A 15464-nucleotide genomic window follows, 5' to 3' on the forward strand; every position below is an offset into this window, starting at 1 on the left:
AGTGAGTAGTCTACAGGAAGGACAGTATATATTCAGAACAACAATACAATCTATCACAGGGCTGCAGAAATGTCAATCATTGAGTTCATCCACTCCTTCATACACACTCTGCTGCACAGTTTTGTACCAAGTAAGACTTCACATACATCTCAGTCAAAGACAAAGTCTTGATTCGAGGTAGACAATTTATTTTTTTTTAACGTTTTTAAGTTTATTTATTTTTGACAGAGACAGAGTGTGAGTATGAGCTGGGGAGGGGCAGAAAGAGAGACACAGAATCCGAAGCAGGCTCCAGGCTCTGAGCTGTCAGCACAGAGCCTGACATGGGACTCGAACCCACAAACCATGAGACCATGACCTGGGCCAAAGTCAGAAGCTCAACCGACTGAACCACCCAGGCACCCCTCGAGGTAGATAATTTATATAGGCTGGTCAAAGTAGCCTGACCCAGACCAGTCAGGTTTCTTTTCCTAGTAATTTGAACCATGAAATATTGAGTGATGAGTGAATGAGGCAATAAGTGGGGAGAGCTATAGATGAAAAAATATGCTGCAAGATGGATTTGGAAAACCGCACTCAACCAAGACCCTGTTCCCTGAACAGCAGCCAAGACAGGACTTCAGCGCAAAATCTGCCCCTACCTCCTCACTGAGCTCAGTTTTCCCCAGGAGAGGGTATCGACAAGAGAGCCACCTTGTGGATTTTCACTGGAGTGAAATCTCCAGTGCATGGGTCCACCTGACTGCGAGATTTGCCCCAAACTTGCCACTCACCTGTTCAAAACCCTTCCATGTGTCCCCTAGCCCACAGGAAAAGTTCAAACTACCGGGCCAGCATCCGAGACCTCACTGGGCCATCTAGCTACCTCTTTCAGGAGGTTCTGCACAGCTTCCTGGGTGAGACAGAGAGGTAAACAGGCTTTCAGGGGTGACGCCGTCTAGCAAAACCGATCAGAAGTCGCATACCCCACACGGATACCCAGCTGCATTACCCAGCTGCGTAGATGTGACACAGTCTTTGCCTTGGTCTGATAGTCTCCTATCAGATCCCAGTAGGTGCCACAGGTCGTGCAGTTTTCCTCTGAAGGCAGAAAGGTGAGTGCGTGGGCAAAGGCGAACAACAGGACAGAGTTCCGCTGAAGATGCAGGCCGCAGGGGAAGAGAGGGAGAATTAGGGAAACCCAGAGGCCCCGTATTCAAATCAGTCTTCTACTGGGGCAGGATCCGTCCTACCTCGCAGTTTTCCCATTGAGCCGACATCCAGATTGTGTTTGCACACCTTTCCTGTAGATGTCTAGGGCTTCATCTGTACACGGGATACACGATCTCAGGCAGGACGGAGGCATGGGTACCCTTGCACAGCTGCCCAGTTCAGCGAAGAGGGAGAGGGACCCAGCCACGCCTTCTTGGGTGAAGTCCCAGACTCACTACCCCAGCCAGACTCACTACCCCAGCCAGACTCACTACCCCAACCAGACTCACTACCCCATCCAGACTCACAAGTTCGTGCCCCTCCGCCTGTTAGAGTTTGGATCATGCCCCCGACGCCCTGTGATCCAATCACTTTTGGGTGCAACTGAGGACTCGCTGAGGCCCCTCCCATATCAGTATTTGGTTAATTGTGGTTTAATACCCAGTGTTCACTTCCCCAGGACGTCTAACAGGCCAATCCCGATGCGCTTTAGGAACAACATTTAGTTCCGCAGGCCAATCATTTTCCAATTCCCACAAGGCCACGCCTCCTAGACTCAGAGCCAAGCTTACGCTTGGACCTGGACCTGGCGCAGGCGCCTTGCAACAGCCGCGCCAGGGTCACTTGAGGGCCACCGGGAGGCGCTGCAGGCGGGAGCCCAGATGGATGGAGGCAGAGCAGGCAGGGATCATCGGGGCCTAACCCCACCCCCCACCCCCACCCCCCACCCCCGGCTCCTTCCCCCAGGCCAGGCCCAGGGGCGGAGAATGAGACTGCACCGAGGGACACACGTCCAGCCCTTCCATGACTCGTGTCACCCCAGCAACTATATGTGTGTAGCCGAAGCAAGCGGTACTGTGGCCAGATGGGCTGGGCAAGGGCGGCTTGGAGCAGCAGCGTCATCAGCAGCAGGGACCTGTGGGATCGAAAATGGGATAGGACAGGGCGGCTGGAACCCACCCCCCAGACCTTGGTTGGGGACAGGCACCGCCCCATTCCAACCAGGCTTCAGAGCCAGAAGCCAGCTTACCCACGAAACTAGGTGTCTGAGGACGGGTGCCATGCCCAGCTTCGGAAACTAGGCTTGGGATTCGGAACTCTTAGAAATTTAGAGTTGGGGTCTGGAGTTTAGGTGCCTCATAGAAACCAGGTGTCAGGCTCTTCTGTCTCTTCTACTGCTTTAGCCACATAACCACATAGAAACCAAGTGTGCTGATCTAGAGTCACTGGCTTTCTAAGCTGAACTCCTATGTCAAAGCCTATGCTTTTTTCTGGGCACAGGGCTGCTCCTTCTGCCTGGCAACCTTTCCCCTGCTTCTTCCTGTAACTGGCTCCTCCTCATTTAACGTTCCACTCAAATGTCGCTCCTTCTGAGACAAGCCTTTCCCTGTTCACTGTATGTGAAGCAACAGCTCAGATACACGGTGCTTACTCACAGTGCTTCTTCTTAGCCTCAGGAATGCCCACCGATGCCCCACAATCTCACCTGTATCCCAGCGTGGCCTGGCCCAGCTTCACTGCTTTGGCATTAGGTACTCACAGTTAGTCTTTCCCCAGGAACAATACTGAGCCAGATGTGGGTGTTATCCCCTCCCTGCCCCACCTGTTCCTATGGGATAGTAGGAGGGCAATACCAGCTTGCTGTGGTCATAGCACCTGGAACAGTCTGATCTGAGTCTGCCTGGGCTGGGTCTAGCCCCAAGGATGGCCAGGAAAAGGGGAGGCTGGATACCTGGAGGTCCTGGGACAGCCCTTCCAGGAACACACATGCACAGGGGAGTCTCCAAGCTCTTTTTTTTTTTTTTTAATTTCTTACAAAACCATGTGTTCCAGCCAAAGAGGACACTGCAGGCCCTCTCCCAGGCATTGCAGTTTGAGTGGGGAAGCCCCCATGAATGAGTGGCTGTCAACCCCAGAAGAACTGTCTGCCCCTCTGCACAGGGCCAATGTGAGGAAGGGGGTCCAGCTGGAGGCTCTGTCCTGCCCTCCCCCCTCAGCTGCTGGGAGAGAAGGCAGACCTGGGTCCCTGGTGCTCTTAGTGCCTGCAAGGGAAGGAGGGAGAACAGGGTCTGAGGGGAGGAGGAAAGGCTGGGGCCCAGGATGAGGCAAGCCAGGGGGCAGGCCCACAATAGCTCACCAAGAACGTGCGATGTTCTCAAACCAATATGGAGACACCAATGATCACTGCCACAATGAGGACAGTGACAGACAGACAGATGGCGATCAAAACTTTTTTCTGTGGGAGAGGAGGAGTTCAGAGAAACTCACTCAGGAAGGAAGGGAAGGCCACCCAGGGCCTGGGATGGGACAAGGGGGACAGGGAAGCTCACCTTCCGTGCCTTCTTCTGGTTCTCCAGGGCCATCTTGACATGTTCCTGCCCCCGTTCCACATAGTCTGCTGAGCTCAGGATGTTTTTCTCAATCCGGTTGATCATCTCCCCCTGCTCAGAAGAGAGGATGGTTCAGGCAGGTGGGGATAACTGGGGGTAGAGGGCCCAGTGGCTCCTGTTTGCTCACCCTAGTTCAGGTGCCTGAAGGACATTTTCTGGCAGAAAACACTGCACTGACAAAGATGCGGGGGCAGGACCACATCTGACAAAAGTTCACACTCTTGAGGGTGGCTTCCAGGACCCCTTTTATCATGTGGTCCCTCCTGCTCTGCTCCCTTACCCCGTAAAACCTTCATTTGCAGTGGTGGCTTGGAGCCAAGTACCTTAAGAGGCTCACACCTTTTCACAGAGGGTGAACTTTTGTCCCCTTGTAAATCTGTCTGAATTTGCCCATTGTTCTAAGGCCTGCCTCTCAACAGCTGTGAAGCCCTCCCCATCCCTGCCTCCTCATCCCGGCCAGCCTTCAGGTCCTGGTGCTCCTACTGAGTGAAATCCCTTCCCCATGACTCCCAGCTACACAAGGGCATTGGCTGCAGCACTAGTGAGTCAGCTCCTCCACGACAGCGCTGGAAGCTTACCTCACCCCATACAACCAGGGCCAGGAGAAGAACACTACCTCCCACCCCGACCTTATACAGATTTGAGGACAAAGGCCCACTGTCAGACAACTTTGACTAGAGCTGTTAGAGGTATAAGGGTGGATTGTATTGGTGAAGGAGGAGCCAGGGTTGGGGCTATACCTGGGGTGGGCTAAATTGGTGGATAGGGTGAGATGCTGCATATAGAGGAGTGGCCACCTGGGTAACTGTGGAGGTAGAAGGAATTCTGGGGCATGGCTAAGGATGGAAATAAGGGCCAGCCTGGGGGCATGGCCCAGCCTGGAGGAAGATAAAAACCTCAGGGAGAAAGGCTTAAGGGTGGAGATGGGCTGACAGTCACAGCTGGGGTTCTTTTCTTTATTATTTTTTTTAATGTTTATCCATTTATTTTTCAGACAGAGAGAGAAAGAACACAAGTGGGGGAGGGGCGCACACACACACACACACACACACACACACACACACACACAGCATTTGAAGCACAGGCTCTGAGCTGTCAGCACAGAGCCTGATGCAGGACTTGAACTCCCAAACTATGAGATCATAACCCGAGGTGAAGTCAGATGCTTAACTGACTGAGCCACCCAGGCGCCCCCACAGCTGGGGTTCTGACTGAACATGGTCTCACATCCCGGGGCTAGGTCAAGCCCAGCCAGCTATCCTGGGTGCCCACCTGCACCTCCACTTCAGTAGCCAGAAAAGTGAAGATCTCATGAAGTTCACGGATACTGCGTTCAAGCTGCTGGATCTCACTGTGCCGGGCTGAGATCTCATTTAGGGCCTGTCGAGTCACTTGTGTGTCCTTCAGTATCTGGGGAGTGGACGGGAATGGACAGATGGGTCACAGGGAAATCAGCAGCAAGTGAGAAGTTCCTGTTGAGCTTTCAGGCAGCCCTTGGGATTAGAAGTGGGGCTAGGGCCCTGATGAGTGACTCTAGGCATGCTAATTCACTCCCCTCTGGGCCTCAGTATTCCCTCAATCAAAAAGGGCCAGGCCTCAGAGAAGATGGGAATCCCAGAAGAGGAAGCGGGCTGTCGCCACTCACATTGGATACAAACACCTCACTCTGCCCACTGTCCAGCATCTGCTCCAGCTCTTCGTCAGACACCATTCCAGCATTTGCTGCGAAGGAAAAGGCCAGGCTCAGAGCTGGGTCGGGTTACCTGACCCTGTGGGCCAGACACCACAACTCACTGATCTTCAGCTGCCTCCGAATCCGCTCCACATTCTTCTCCCGATATTCCGACTGCATCAAGTTGCACTTGTTGATGAGCTCCACGAATTGCTGGGACAGGACCCCATGCTAAGGATGGAGAATATAGGCTGGGCACCCCAGGAGGATTTGGCCTCAGCATCCCCACGGGTAGAGCGAGCAAACAGCATAAGTACAAGTGCCTGCCCCCTTAACCACCCTTCTCTCAAATTAAAAGCCAAAACCCTTACCAGGGCTTATAAGGCCCTATATGACCTTCCCTTCCCCCATTTCCCCTCTGACCTTATCTTCCCAGCTGTTCTCTCACTCACTCCCTCCAGCCACAGTGGGCTCTTTACCCTCTCCCACCAAAGCCACTTCTACCTCAGGCCTTTGCACTCACTGCTCCTTGGTCCTAGAATGTTTGTGCCCCACAGGAGCCTTTAAATCTTTGTTCCAGTATCACCTTCTGAACAAAGTTTTCTTACCTTATTAAAACCAACCTGCTTTCTGCCGGCACTCTCAATCCCTTTTCTCCTCAATTTTTCCCTTAACTATATTCTAAAATAGTGTACTGCTTTATTATGATGTTTGTCTCTCCCCACCAGAATGTGAGCTCCAGGAGGATAGGGATCTTTGGCTCACTGCTACATCTCAAACAGCTAGAAAAGAGTCTAGCACACAGCAGGCACTCAATACATACCTGTGAATGCTTGCTGAACACCAGCCTGACTGCTTAGACTAAAGGTGTGCTGGTATACCTGGAAGTCAGCCTATGGCCCAGACTTTACAGGTCCAGCTGGGCCCTCAGCCTCTCACACTAATGACCACCACAGGCTCCTCCTGAAATGTCCTCTCACCTTGTCCATTCCCCTGCTGTCTTCCATGTGCTCATTCCTTGGAGCTCCTTCCTCAGAAACATATCTGCTCTCCAACCTTCAGCTGCACCCTTGCAAGATGCCCAAACCACTCTATCTTCAATCTGGGGTCCGTGCTGAGCTCTGGGCCCACCTACTCCAACTCTGACCTCCAGGAACTCCAAACCACTCCTCATTGGGTACCCAGAGGGAGGCAGCTAGATCGCCTCAAATCTTAGGAGTTAATAAGATATTGATTCAGTGACTTTCCCCTTCCAAGGAAGTTCCTCTTCCTGACTTCTTGAATTCTGTCCATGGGGCAGAGGATGTCCCATGTGACAGGGATATCCTCTGTCCCGTGGGCAGGAAACCTCCCACTCATTTATGACTATATCCTCTTCTTCCCTGGGAAGGGATATTAGCTACCAAACCCTACCTGAATAATGTCTTTGCCACCTATTCAAGTTTGACTCCCCATCTTGGTTTCTAGAAAGCATGGCTTCTGCAGCCAACATGTCCTTGGGCATGATCTGGGGACCCTGAAACTTGAATGGAGAAGCCAGAGCAGGATATTAGATAGATTGGGAGTCAGGAGACCTTGGGTCTTGACCTTGGGTGAATTTTTTCTTTCTCTCAGTCTCAGTTTCCCCATTTGAAAGTCATCAGGTTGAACTTGATGATCTCTAAGGGTCCTTCCTTCTTATTTCTGCCACCTAATGATCTAGGAACACTTGCAAAATGTCTGAGCTCTGGGAATAACAAACCTACCTGGGTTTTTTTCATCCTTGTGTTGACTGAGTTATAATTCTCATCAGCTTCCTCCTTCTGGGGCTCTATGGCTGTGGGAAGACACAGGGTATTGGTGGGGAAGGGGGTTTGACCTGTAGCTTCGGAAAATCATGTGGGGACCAGGACACAGGGCCAGGACCATACCCCATCCATACAATAGAAAGGTGCTTATCTCTACAAGATTCTTTTGGGAATTATAATTTATCATAAATGACTAATTCTGAGCCTCTGATGGGAGAAAGCATATTTTTCTTCACAATACATCAGAGAATTCCCACAGGTATGCAGAGGCCTCTTGACAAACTCCTATCTGCCTGTCCAAAGAGTGCACATTGGGCAGCAAGAATTGTAGGAGTAAGTGGTTTCCTTATAAATAAAGGAGCTCAAGAGGCAGGCATGTGCTGTGGAAAGTACTATGGACTGGAAGCCAAGAGACAAAGATTCTAGGCCTAGGCCTGCTGTGTGACCTGGATACATCACTGGCCTCTCTGGGCCACATACTCCCCAGATATACCAGGAGCTGGGCAGGACCACAGGGAAGGATGTCTGAGGTCTTAGGAGCTCACCCTTCAGCTGCGCTCGGATCTCCCTCCCCAGCTGTTTGATCTCATCACGCAGGTTCTGCAGGTCCTGCTTCATACCTGAACAAGAGAAAGCCATGACTCCCAAACAGTAGCCCCCATCTCAACAAACCTCCCTAGCCACCACCTGCATCATACTACAATCCCCACAATCCCTCTGGCTGAACATGCGTTGGCGCTTCGGGTTTCACTCACTCTCCTCGGGAAGGGGCGTGGCCAGGATGGTGACCTGCTGCTTCTCCAACTCTCGGACTTTATTCTCCAGCTTGACAATAGTCTGTCGAATTGTCCAGACCTGGGGAAGGTGACCAAGAGGGCTGAAGGAGATACGGGGGTACTCCAGACTGCGCTGCTCCTTGGGTCATCCAGCCCCCTCGTGAAGACAGGCCGAGACCCCAGCCTCTTACCTTTTGGAAGAACTCATCGTCCGGGCTCCCCAGCCGTACTGTGCCCGGGTGTACCACCAGCGCGACCCGCTCCTTGTCCTCATCGTCCGAACTGTCATCCCCCTGCCAGGGCCGGGGTTGCTGGCATCACTTCCCTGCTGTTGCTCTCTCCCCGCAGGACTCACGGACTTCCGGGTCTTTCCTTTCCTAGCCCTCAGCCACCCCTCCCTACCCCTAAGACCAGGAGTCCTGTATTCCAGCCAGACCCCATCCCGTCCGCCCGTCCCCAACTCTGCAGCCCCTACTTCTCACCTGCCTCAGTTCGTGGGTCCTGTCGCGCATGGCGGCCCGAGCTCCCTTCCCCGGCACGGGAGACCCGAGGGCCTCAAGACTAAGTTTAGAACTCCCGTACCCCACTCACACTCTGACACTGACACTCCCCTCCGCCCTCACCCTGCGGACCCCCAAGCTCCCCACGAGCCACCAGAGGCTCTGTGCCAGGTACCATCCACAGTCAATGCGAAGAAGCCGACCTTGGGTACCCCCAAGATTCCACAGGTTGGAATTCCCTTTTCTTTCCCCCCCTCCCTCTCCCTTAGCCTCGGCCCCGCCCCTCTGGGATGATCGGGGCATGCGCGTGGGGTCGCGTCTCTTCCTCGCCAGAGGGAGAGGCGGAGGTCGGAAGCTGTAGCGCCCCGAACGGAAGCAAAGCTGCCCGGACGTGAGAACCCGCCCCCTTTGCCGGAACCGTCGCATCTTCCAACGGAAATCTAGTTGCCAAACCGGGTGGGAATGCGTCATTGGTACGTAATCTGAGAGGCCCTGCATCTCATATCACGCCATGGTGCCCCTCCCCCCCCCGCGTCACATGACCGGCTCAGTCCCACCCTCGAAGACCACAGAACGTGACGCTTTGGTTGTCACGTGTCTCGGCGCTGTAGACTCCATCGCTGGAATACCCTTCCTCCCTACGAAGTCCTCGGCACCCCGGCGCCCAAACTACGCCCCTCCAGCCCCCACGAGGCGGGGAGGGGTCTGCCGACTATCCTCAGAGACCCTTTGAGGCAGTGGGTGGTAGGACCCTTGCTGAATTCTTTCTTTTGCGCCCAGGGGCGTGGGCAGAGAACTTAAAATTCGGAGCTGTTAGCATCATGGGACCTTGAATTCAGGAAATAATAAGATCCAGCGTCAGAGAATTGCAGGGTTTTGTAGACAGAGAATCTGGGGGTGGAAAGTGACCTCACCCAAGACAGAAATCTCCCGCATGCTCCTGGCTCAGCCTCACAGGTGGGCGGCTGGCGCCCTGCTTGAACACTGCAGTTCCGCTGCACTCACCACCTTCCGAGCATGAGACCATTTCAGGGCAACTAAAGCTGAGAAAAGTGTCTGTATTCTATTGAGCAGTCTGCCACTTACATCTCTCTCATCAGGGTCTACCCTCTGAAGCCCACAAAAAAATCTGCACTCATTCCACATTATAGTGGACTGTGAGCTCTTGAGGTCAGGGCATGACAGTCTTGTTCGTACGTGAATCTCCAGTGCCTAGTTCAGTATGGGCCCTCGGTAAATATCTGTGGACAGACCTTTAGCCTTTCATGTACCTAAAGATAAAGCTGGTGGTTCTTGTGTTTCAGACTTTAGCCTCTCATGACGACACTTACCTAACCCTCTAGACGGTATTCATGCAATGCATATTTATTGGGCACTTATGGGCCAGAGACTGTTCTACGGGCTGGAGATAAATCAGGGCCTAACAGACAAAAATCCTTTCACTTGTGGACCTTACATTATGTAGGAGTCGTCCCCAGGGCTATTCAGTGAGTCTCAGCATAGCCAGAATAAAAGTCAGGTCTCCTGGATTCCAGGGAATTTAATCTTTTTAACGTTTATTTTTGAGAGAGAGTGTGAGGGGGAGAGGGACAGAGAGAGAGGGAGGCACAGGATTGGAAGCAGGCTCCAGGCTCTGAGCTGTCAGCACAGAGCCCGACATGGGGCTCGAACTCGTGAACCGTGAGATCATGACCTGAGCTGAAGTCAGACACTCAACCGACTGAGCCACCCAGGTGCCCCTCTTTACAGGCAATTGACATGAAGGTTCAAGCAAAGGAAGAATGACCTCTCTCTAGTATGCCCTGGTAAGGAAATCTAGAGTCCTGTGACCGAGTTGCACGGAGTTCTGGAAAGTCACTTCTTGTCTCTGGGCTTCAGTCTCCCATCTGTACAATGGGTGGCATAGAGGGATGGGGAGATAATCTCTATGGGTATTCCCTGCTCTAAAGTTCATTGATTATGAGGTTGGAAACTGTAAAATACGCTCTGATTCTACTGGAAGGGCTTTGATCCTTCTCTTCCCTTCAGAACCCAGCTCACCTGGGGCTGGGAATGAAGGAGTGAAGATGGTGCTGCACTAATCAACTGACAGGAGGAATGAAGCATTGGAGAATTTTTCAGGAGGCCAAGCCTTGTCCCATGGGGTCCCCTGGAGATCATGAGGAAGGATTTCTCCACTCTTAGGTCTTCTGTGTCATCCTCTGCCTCCCTTCCCTCCGCTTCCCTTCTCTCTCTCTCTCTCTCTCTCTCTCTCTCTCTCAGTGCGACAGTGGAAGGGCTTTTGGACACCTGACTCCTAGTTCTGCATGTGATCTGGGATAACTCATTGCTCCTCTCTGGGACTTAATTTCTCCATTTGACAAATTGGTCTGGTAATTTTTGTCTTGCCTAAGGTAAGAATTGAACAGTTATTAAGACTGTTAGGTTAGAAAGACTATGGAGGGGTCTTGTGAACTGTTGAGAGTTGCCCCTTTGTGGGGTTTTATTTTTTTAAGTTTATTTATGTATTTTGAGAGAGAGAGAGCAGGGGATGAGCAGAGAGAGAAAGAATCCCAAGCAGGTTCCACACTGTCAGCATGGAGCCTGATGTAGGGCTCAAACTCATGAACTGTGAGATCATGACCTGAGCTGAAATCAAGAATCAGACGTTTAGGCTGCCTGGGTGGCTCAGTCGGTTAAGCATCCGACTTCGGCGCAGGTCATGATCTCACTGTCCGTGAGTTCGAGCCCCGCGTTGGGTTCTGTGCTGACAGCTCAGAGCCTGGAGCCTGTTTCAGATTCTGTGTCTCCCTCTCTCTCTGCCCCTCCCCACTCATGCTCTGTCTCTCTCTCTCAATAATAAATAAACACTAAAAAATTGAAAAAAAATAACCAGACGCTTAACCAACTGAGCCACCCAGGTGCCCCTCCTCTGTGGGCTTTTATGACCACAGGTTCCAGCTCTTTCTAGGACCACCAGTCCCACCTGTCTGTTTGTTAGCCTCTTGATGGTTTGCCTTCTTGGTTCCTGCTGTGATCTGTAGTTGTTGGTGCCTTTGTTAAACTTCCCAGGATTGTGATACTCATTATTTTATTTGTGGTCTCTGGGTGGGATCACAGGGCTTTGGAATGGTGACTTAAGGTCACAGGAGGCTGGGCTCAGAGCCTCATGGAGTGGAATGTGGAGGGGGTGGGGAGCAGGGGCCATATAGGGAAAATAGCTCTGGGGTTGGAATTCTCTAAAGCTGAGCCTTTATCTCTATTTCATGGTTTTCGGGTTATTCCTTCTGGGCCCTCTGAACAGTCTTTTTTGTTTTGTTTATTTTTGAGAGACAAGAGAGACAGCATGAGCAGATGAGGGGCAGAGAAAGAGGGAGACACAGAATCTGACGCAGGCTCCAGGCTCTGAGCTGTCAGCACAGAGCCCGACATGGGGCTCGAACTCACGGACCACGAGATCATGACCTGAGCTGAAGTCAGATGCTTAACCGACTGAACCACCCAGGGGCCCCTAAACAGTCTTGAAGTGTGTGTTAAGTATATGGGGTCTTGGCTGTGTAGGTATTAGGGATGTGTGTGTTCCTTCCAGTCTGTGTGAAGGTCAGTCCCTGCCCGGTCCTGAGGCGTGGCAGACTGTCCTGTCCCCTCCACCTGCAGGTCCATCCTACCAACATCCTACCTACACTGAAGCCAGATGACCTGGGCTGGAATCCCAGCTCATTCACCTACTGTACAACGCTCTAAGCCAAGTTACATAACCCTGCTATGCCTCAGTTCCCTCACTTGAAAAATGGAAACGATAACAGTACCAACCTCATAGGACTGCCAAAAGGATTAAATGAGATGATATATGAAAAGTGAATAGAACAGGGCCTGGTATGGAATAAGTGCTATATAAACGCTTGCTGCTATTATATGACAGTGATGATGATGATTGTTACCCTGAGGGGGTCAGCAGCCCTAGTGTCTCTGCCGGGGATTCCACTCTGCTGCTCTTCCAGGGTATCCTCCTGCTTTCCATCTCCTGCGCCCACTCTGCATCAGGTACTAGGCTAGCAGCCTTACCAGCTTCTGCACATCTCTCATGTCTCCACTTGGCTCTGACATGCCATATATTTCATTTGATATTATTTACATTGTTTCCATTTATTCTATATATTGTCTGTCTTCACCCCTCCTCTCCATCTACCAGAATGTAAGCTCCATGAGGGCAAGGATTTTCACCTGCTGTATTCACTGCTGTGTCCCCAGCACCTACAACAGTGCCTGGCATGTGGTAGCTGGTCAAGGAATATTCATGAATGAATGAGATTATTATTTTTAATGTAATATTTATATAGCATTTACTATGTGCCAGGCACCAATATGAGCACTTTGTAAATATTAACTCAATCTTCATAGCAGTTCTAGGAGATAGGTAACTGTTATTGTCCTCATTTTACAGAGGAGGAAACTGAGACAAAGAGGTATTAGGTGCCCAGGTTTGCGCACTAGTGCATGAGAGAGTCAAGATTTGAAGCCAGAGAGTGGAGGTCTAGGTTCTGTGCTCTTATCCACTCCACTATGATCCAAGGAAGATGCGGGCCAGGGGAGGCTCCTTGGGTTCCATCTACCTTTGGGAACTTGCTGCCACCTACAGATGCCCTGTTTTAGATCATCTGTAGGGAGAGGGGGGCTGACTTTGCCTGCAAGACTGAGCCTTCTCCACTCCTCTGTCACAGGGTCTCTCTTCCACACCTGCCGGGTGGGGCTGACTGCTGGGGAGGTTGTTTGTCCTCTTCCATCTTCCTGTTTGCTGTGTCCCCAGGAGCCAAAGATATCCATGCCCGTTTCACATAAAGGGCTTCTGTTTATCCTACCAATGTCTCCGAGGCTGTTTTTGTGCCAAGGCTCCCAGAGATGAAGCCCCCACAGCTCTCTCTTCATGAGTGTGTTTGTGGTCTGCCCTTGACCACTCCCTAGAGTTCCATCTGAGAACCTCTCTTCAGATGCTACACACACTCTTGTGGGTTTAACTGGCATGGATATGCTGGCTCCCAGATCCATGTCTCCAGTCCCAAATTTTCTCCTGAGTGCCAGATCTCTGAATCCACTTCTAGAGGTCCCCTCCAGAACATCCCCTCCTGGATTTAAGGAACATAGATACCTTAAATTCAACGTGTTCCAAACAGGAAGCATTGTCTCCCCTTGGAAATCTCCTAAACTAGCTTCTATTCCTCCTGTTTCCTCTCCTTGTGGGTTACACATGGTCACGTGTGCCATAACCCTCGTCTTGAACTTCATTCTAAAAGTGATGGATCACACAATTTGTCAGGATAAGCTCCCTAAAAATACTAGAAGAAAATGCGGGCAAAAATCCTTTATAACTCTAGGAGTGAGGAAGGCCTTTCCAACTCCAACTCAAAATTTAGAAGCTATAAGAGATTAATACATTTGTTTACATGGAAAAAATTCTGCATGGCAAAAAAAAACACATCAAAGCAAAATCAAAAGACAATAAACTAGGAAAAGTATTTGTAATTCTTATCATATACAACAGGTGACATATTTTTTCTCTCTACTGTTTAAAGAGCTTCCACATGTTGATAAGAAAGCCCAACAGTTCAATACAAAAATGGTCGAAGAACATGACAGATCACAAAAAAGAAAATACATAAGGCCTTAAACACATGCAGATGTTCAACTTCACACGTAATGAGGGAAATGAAAAGACAATGAAAAACCATTTTGTTCTTTTATTGCATTAGCAATAACCCATATGTCTGACCAAAAAAATAAAAAAAAAACCCACAAAAACAAACAAAAACACTTTTTGGCAAGACCGTGAGGAAACAGGGACTTTCACCCATTGTTGGTAGGGATGAAAAATGATACAACCCAGACAATATTTATCAAAATTCTAAATGTACATACACTTTGAACCAGCATTCTCACTTTTGAAAATCTATCTGAAAATCTACCTGTATCAGTTAGCTATTGCTTCTGAAGAAATCACCTTAATAGTTACTGGCATCAAACAACAACGATTTATTGTTTCTCCAGATTCTAAGGATGGTCGGGTGGTTTTTCTGCTGATCTTACCTTAGATTACTCAAGTGGTGGCAGTCAGCTGACACCGCAGCTGGGGCTGGATGGCCTGTGATGGCTATCACACTAGTCTGAGACCTTAGCTCTGATGGCTCGGTCAGCTGGGATGGCTGAGCCACTCTCTCCTTGTGGTACTTCACCCTGAGAGTGTGTGTGTGTGTGTGTGTGTGTGTGTGTGTGTGTGTGTGTGTGTGTTCTAAGTAAGTTCTACACCCAACATACAGCCTAAACTCACAACCCCGAGATCAAGAGTTGCATGTTCTACTGACTGAGCCAACCAGGTGCCCCCATCTTGAGCTTCTTCATAGCATAGTGTCCTCATGGTTCCAAAAGGGTGGGAATAGAAGCTTCAGAGTCTCTTGAGGCCCAGTTCAGAAGTTGTGCAACATTGTGGCATATCCAGTTAGTCCAAGCAAGTCACAAGTCCATGCCAGCTGCAAAGGGGGGAGAAATGGAATTTTATTTCACTATATCTACCATGTATGAAATGACATATACGTCAGTGTTATTCATTGGATATTGTTTGCAGGTTTGTCCATCAGTGGGTAAGCAGCTGTCAAAAAGGATGAGGATGCTCATTATGTTAGTCAGATATCAAGGTGTAGAATGAGGATATCATGCTAACGTGGTATAAGAAAAAAATGTGTGTGTGCATGTATGTGTGTGTGTATGTGTGTGTATACTTATATCCTCAGAGAAATCCTGGAAAGTTACATAAGAAACTAATAAAAGTTGTTCCCTATGGATGTTTCTTGAGAACAAGGTGGTAAGCACCAATGTCAAGAGTAAGAATTTTCACTGTAAACCTTTTATATTATTTAGATTTTTTGAACCATATGGAAGTATTACCTATTTTAAATAATTGTATCAAAGAAAGAAGGTACCTTTGAATAATTTCAAATGAAGGAATATATCTGTCTTAGTCAGCTTGGGCTGATCTAACAAAACACCATAGACTGGCCAGCTTAAACAATAGACATTTATTTCTCACATTTCTGGAGGCTGGAAGTGCAAGATCAAGGTGCCAGCAGATTTGGTTCTTGGTGAGGGGTCTCTTCCTGCCTCTCTCCATCTTCAGCATG

The 15464-nt window shown here is 50.1% G+C and overlaps 1 protein-coding gene across 1 annotated transcript; it reads right to left on the bottom strand.

Annotated features, from left to right (window-relative positions):
- Positions 1–1948: 1948 nt before the first annotated feature.
- On the bottom strand, positions 1949–8659 carry STX4 (syntaxin 4). The gene is made up of 11 exons (XM_047839410.1): positions 8299–8659; positions 8008–8109; positions 7796–7895; positions 7586–7660; positions 6999–7069; positions 5376–5484; positions 5227–5303; positions 4854–4991; positions 3522–3632; positions 3329–3427; positions 1949–3233 (listed from the first exon to the last, which is right to left on the bottom strand). Exons 1-10 carry the CDS (start codon positions 8326–8328, stop codon positions 3347–3349), a joined length of 894 nt encoding a protein of 297 aa, XP_047695366.1. The 5' UTR covers positions 8329–8659; the 3' UTR covers positions 1949–3233; positions 3329–3346.
- Between the last annotated feature and the right edge of the window lie 6805 nt (positions 8660–15464).

Source organism: Prionailurus viverrinus, chromosome E3 (assembly GCF_022837055.1).
Source record: "Prionailurus viverrinus isolate Anna chromosome E3, UM_Priviv_1.0, whole genome shotgun sequence".
Taxonomy (NCBI): Eukaryota; Metazoa; Chordata; class Mammalia; order Carnivora; family Felidae; genus Prionailurus; species Prionailurus viverrinus.

What these genes read in the sequence shown, in the direction of transcription:
- STX4 (XM_047839410.1), bottom strand. Translation starts at nt 8,328, where the DNA reads ATGCGCGACAGGACCCACGAACTGAGGCAG. An exon ending in TCGGAGGCAGCTGAAGATCA is followed by an intron (nt 5,304 to 5,375) that starts GTGAGTTGTGGT and finishes TTTCCTTCGCAG; the next exon opens with CAAATGCTGGAATGGTGTCT. An exon ending in ACCAGAAGAAGGCACGGAAG is followed by an intron (nt 3,428 to 3,521) that starts GTGAGCTTCCCT and finishes CCTCTCCCACAG; the next exon opens with AAAAAAGTTTTGATCGCCAT.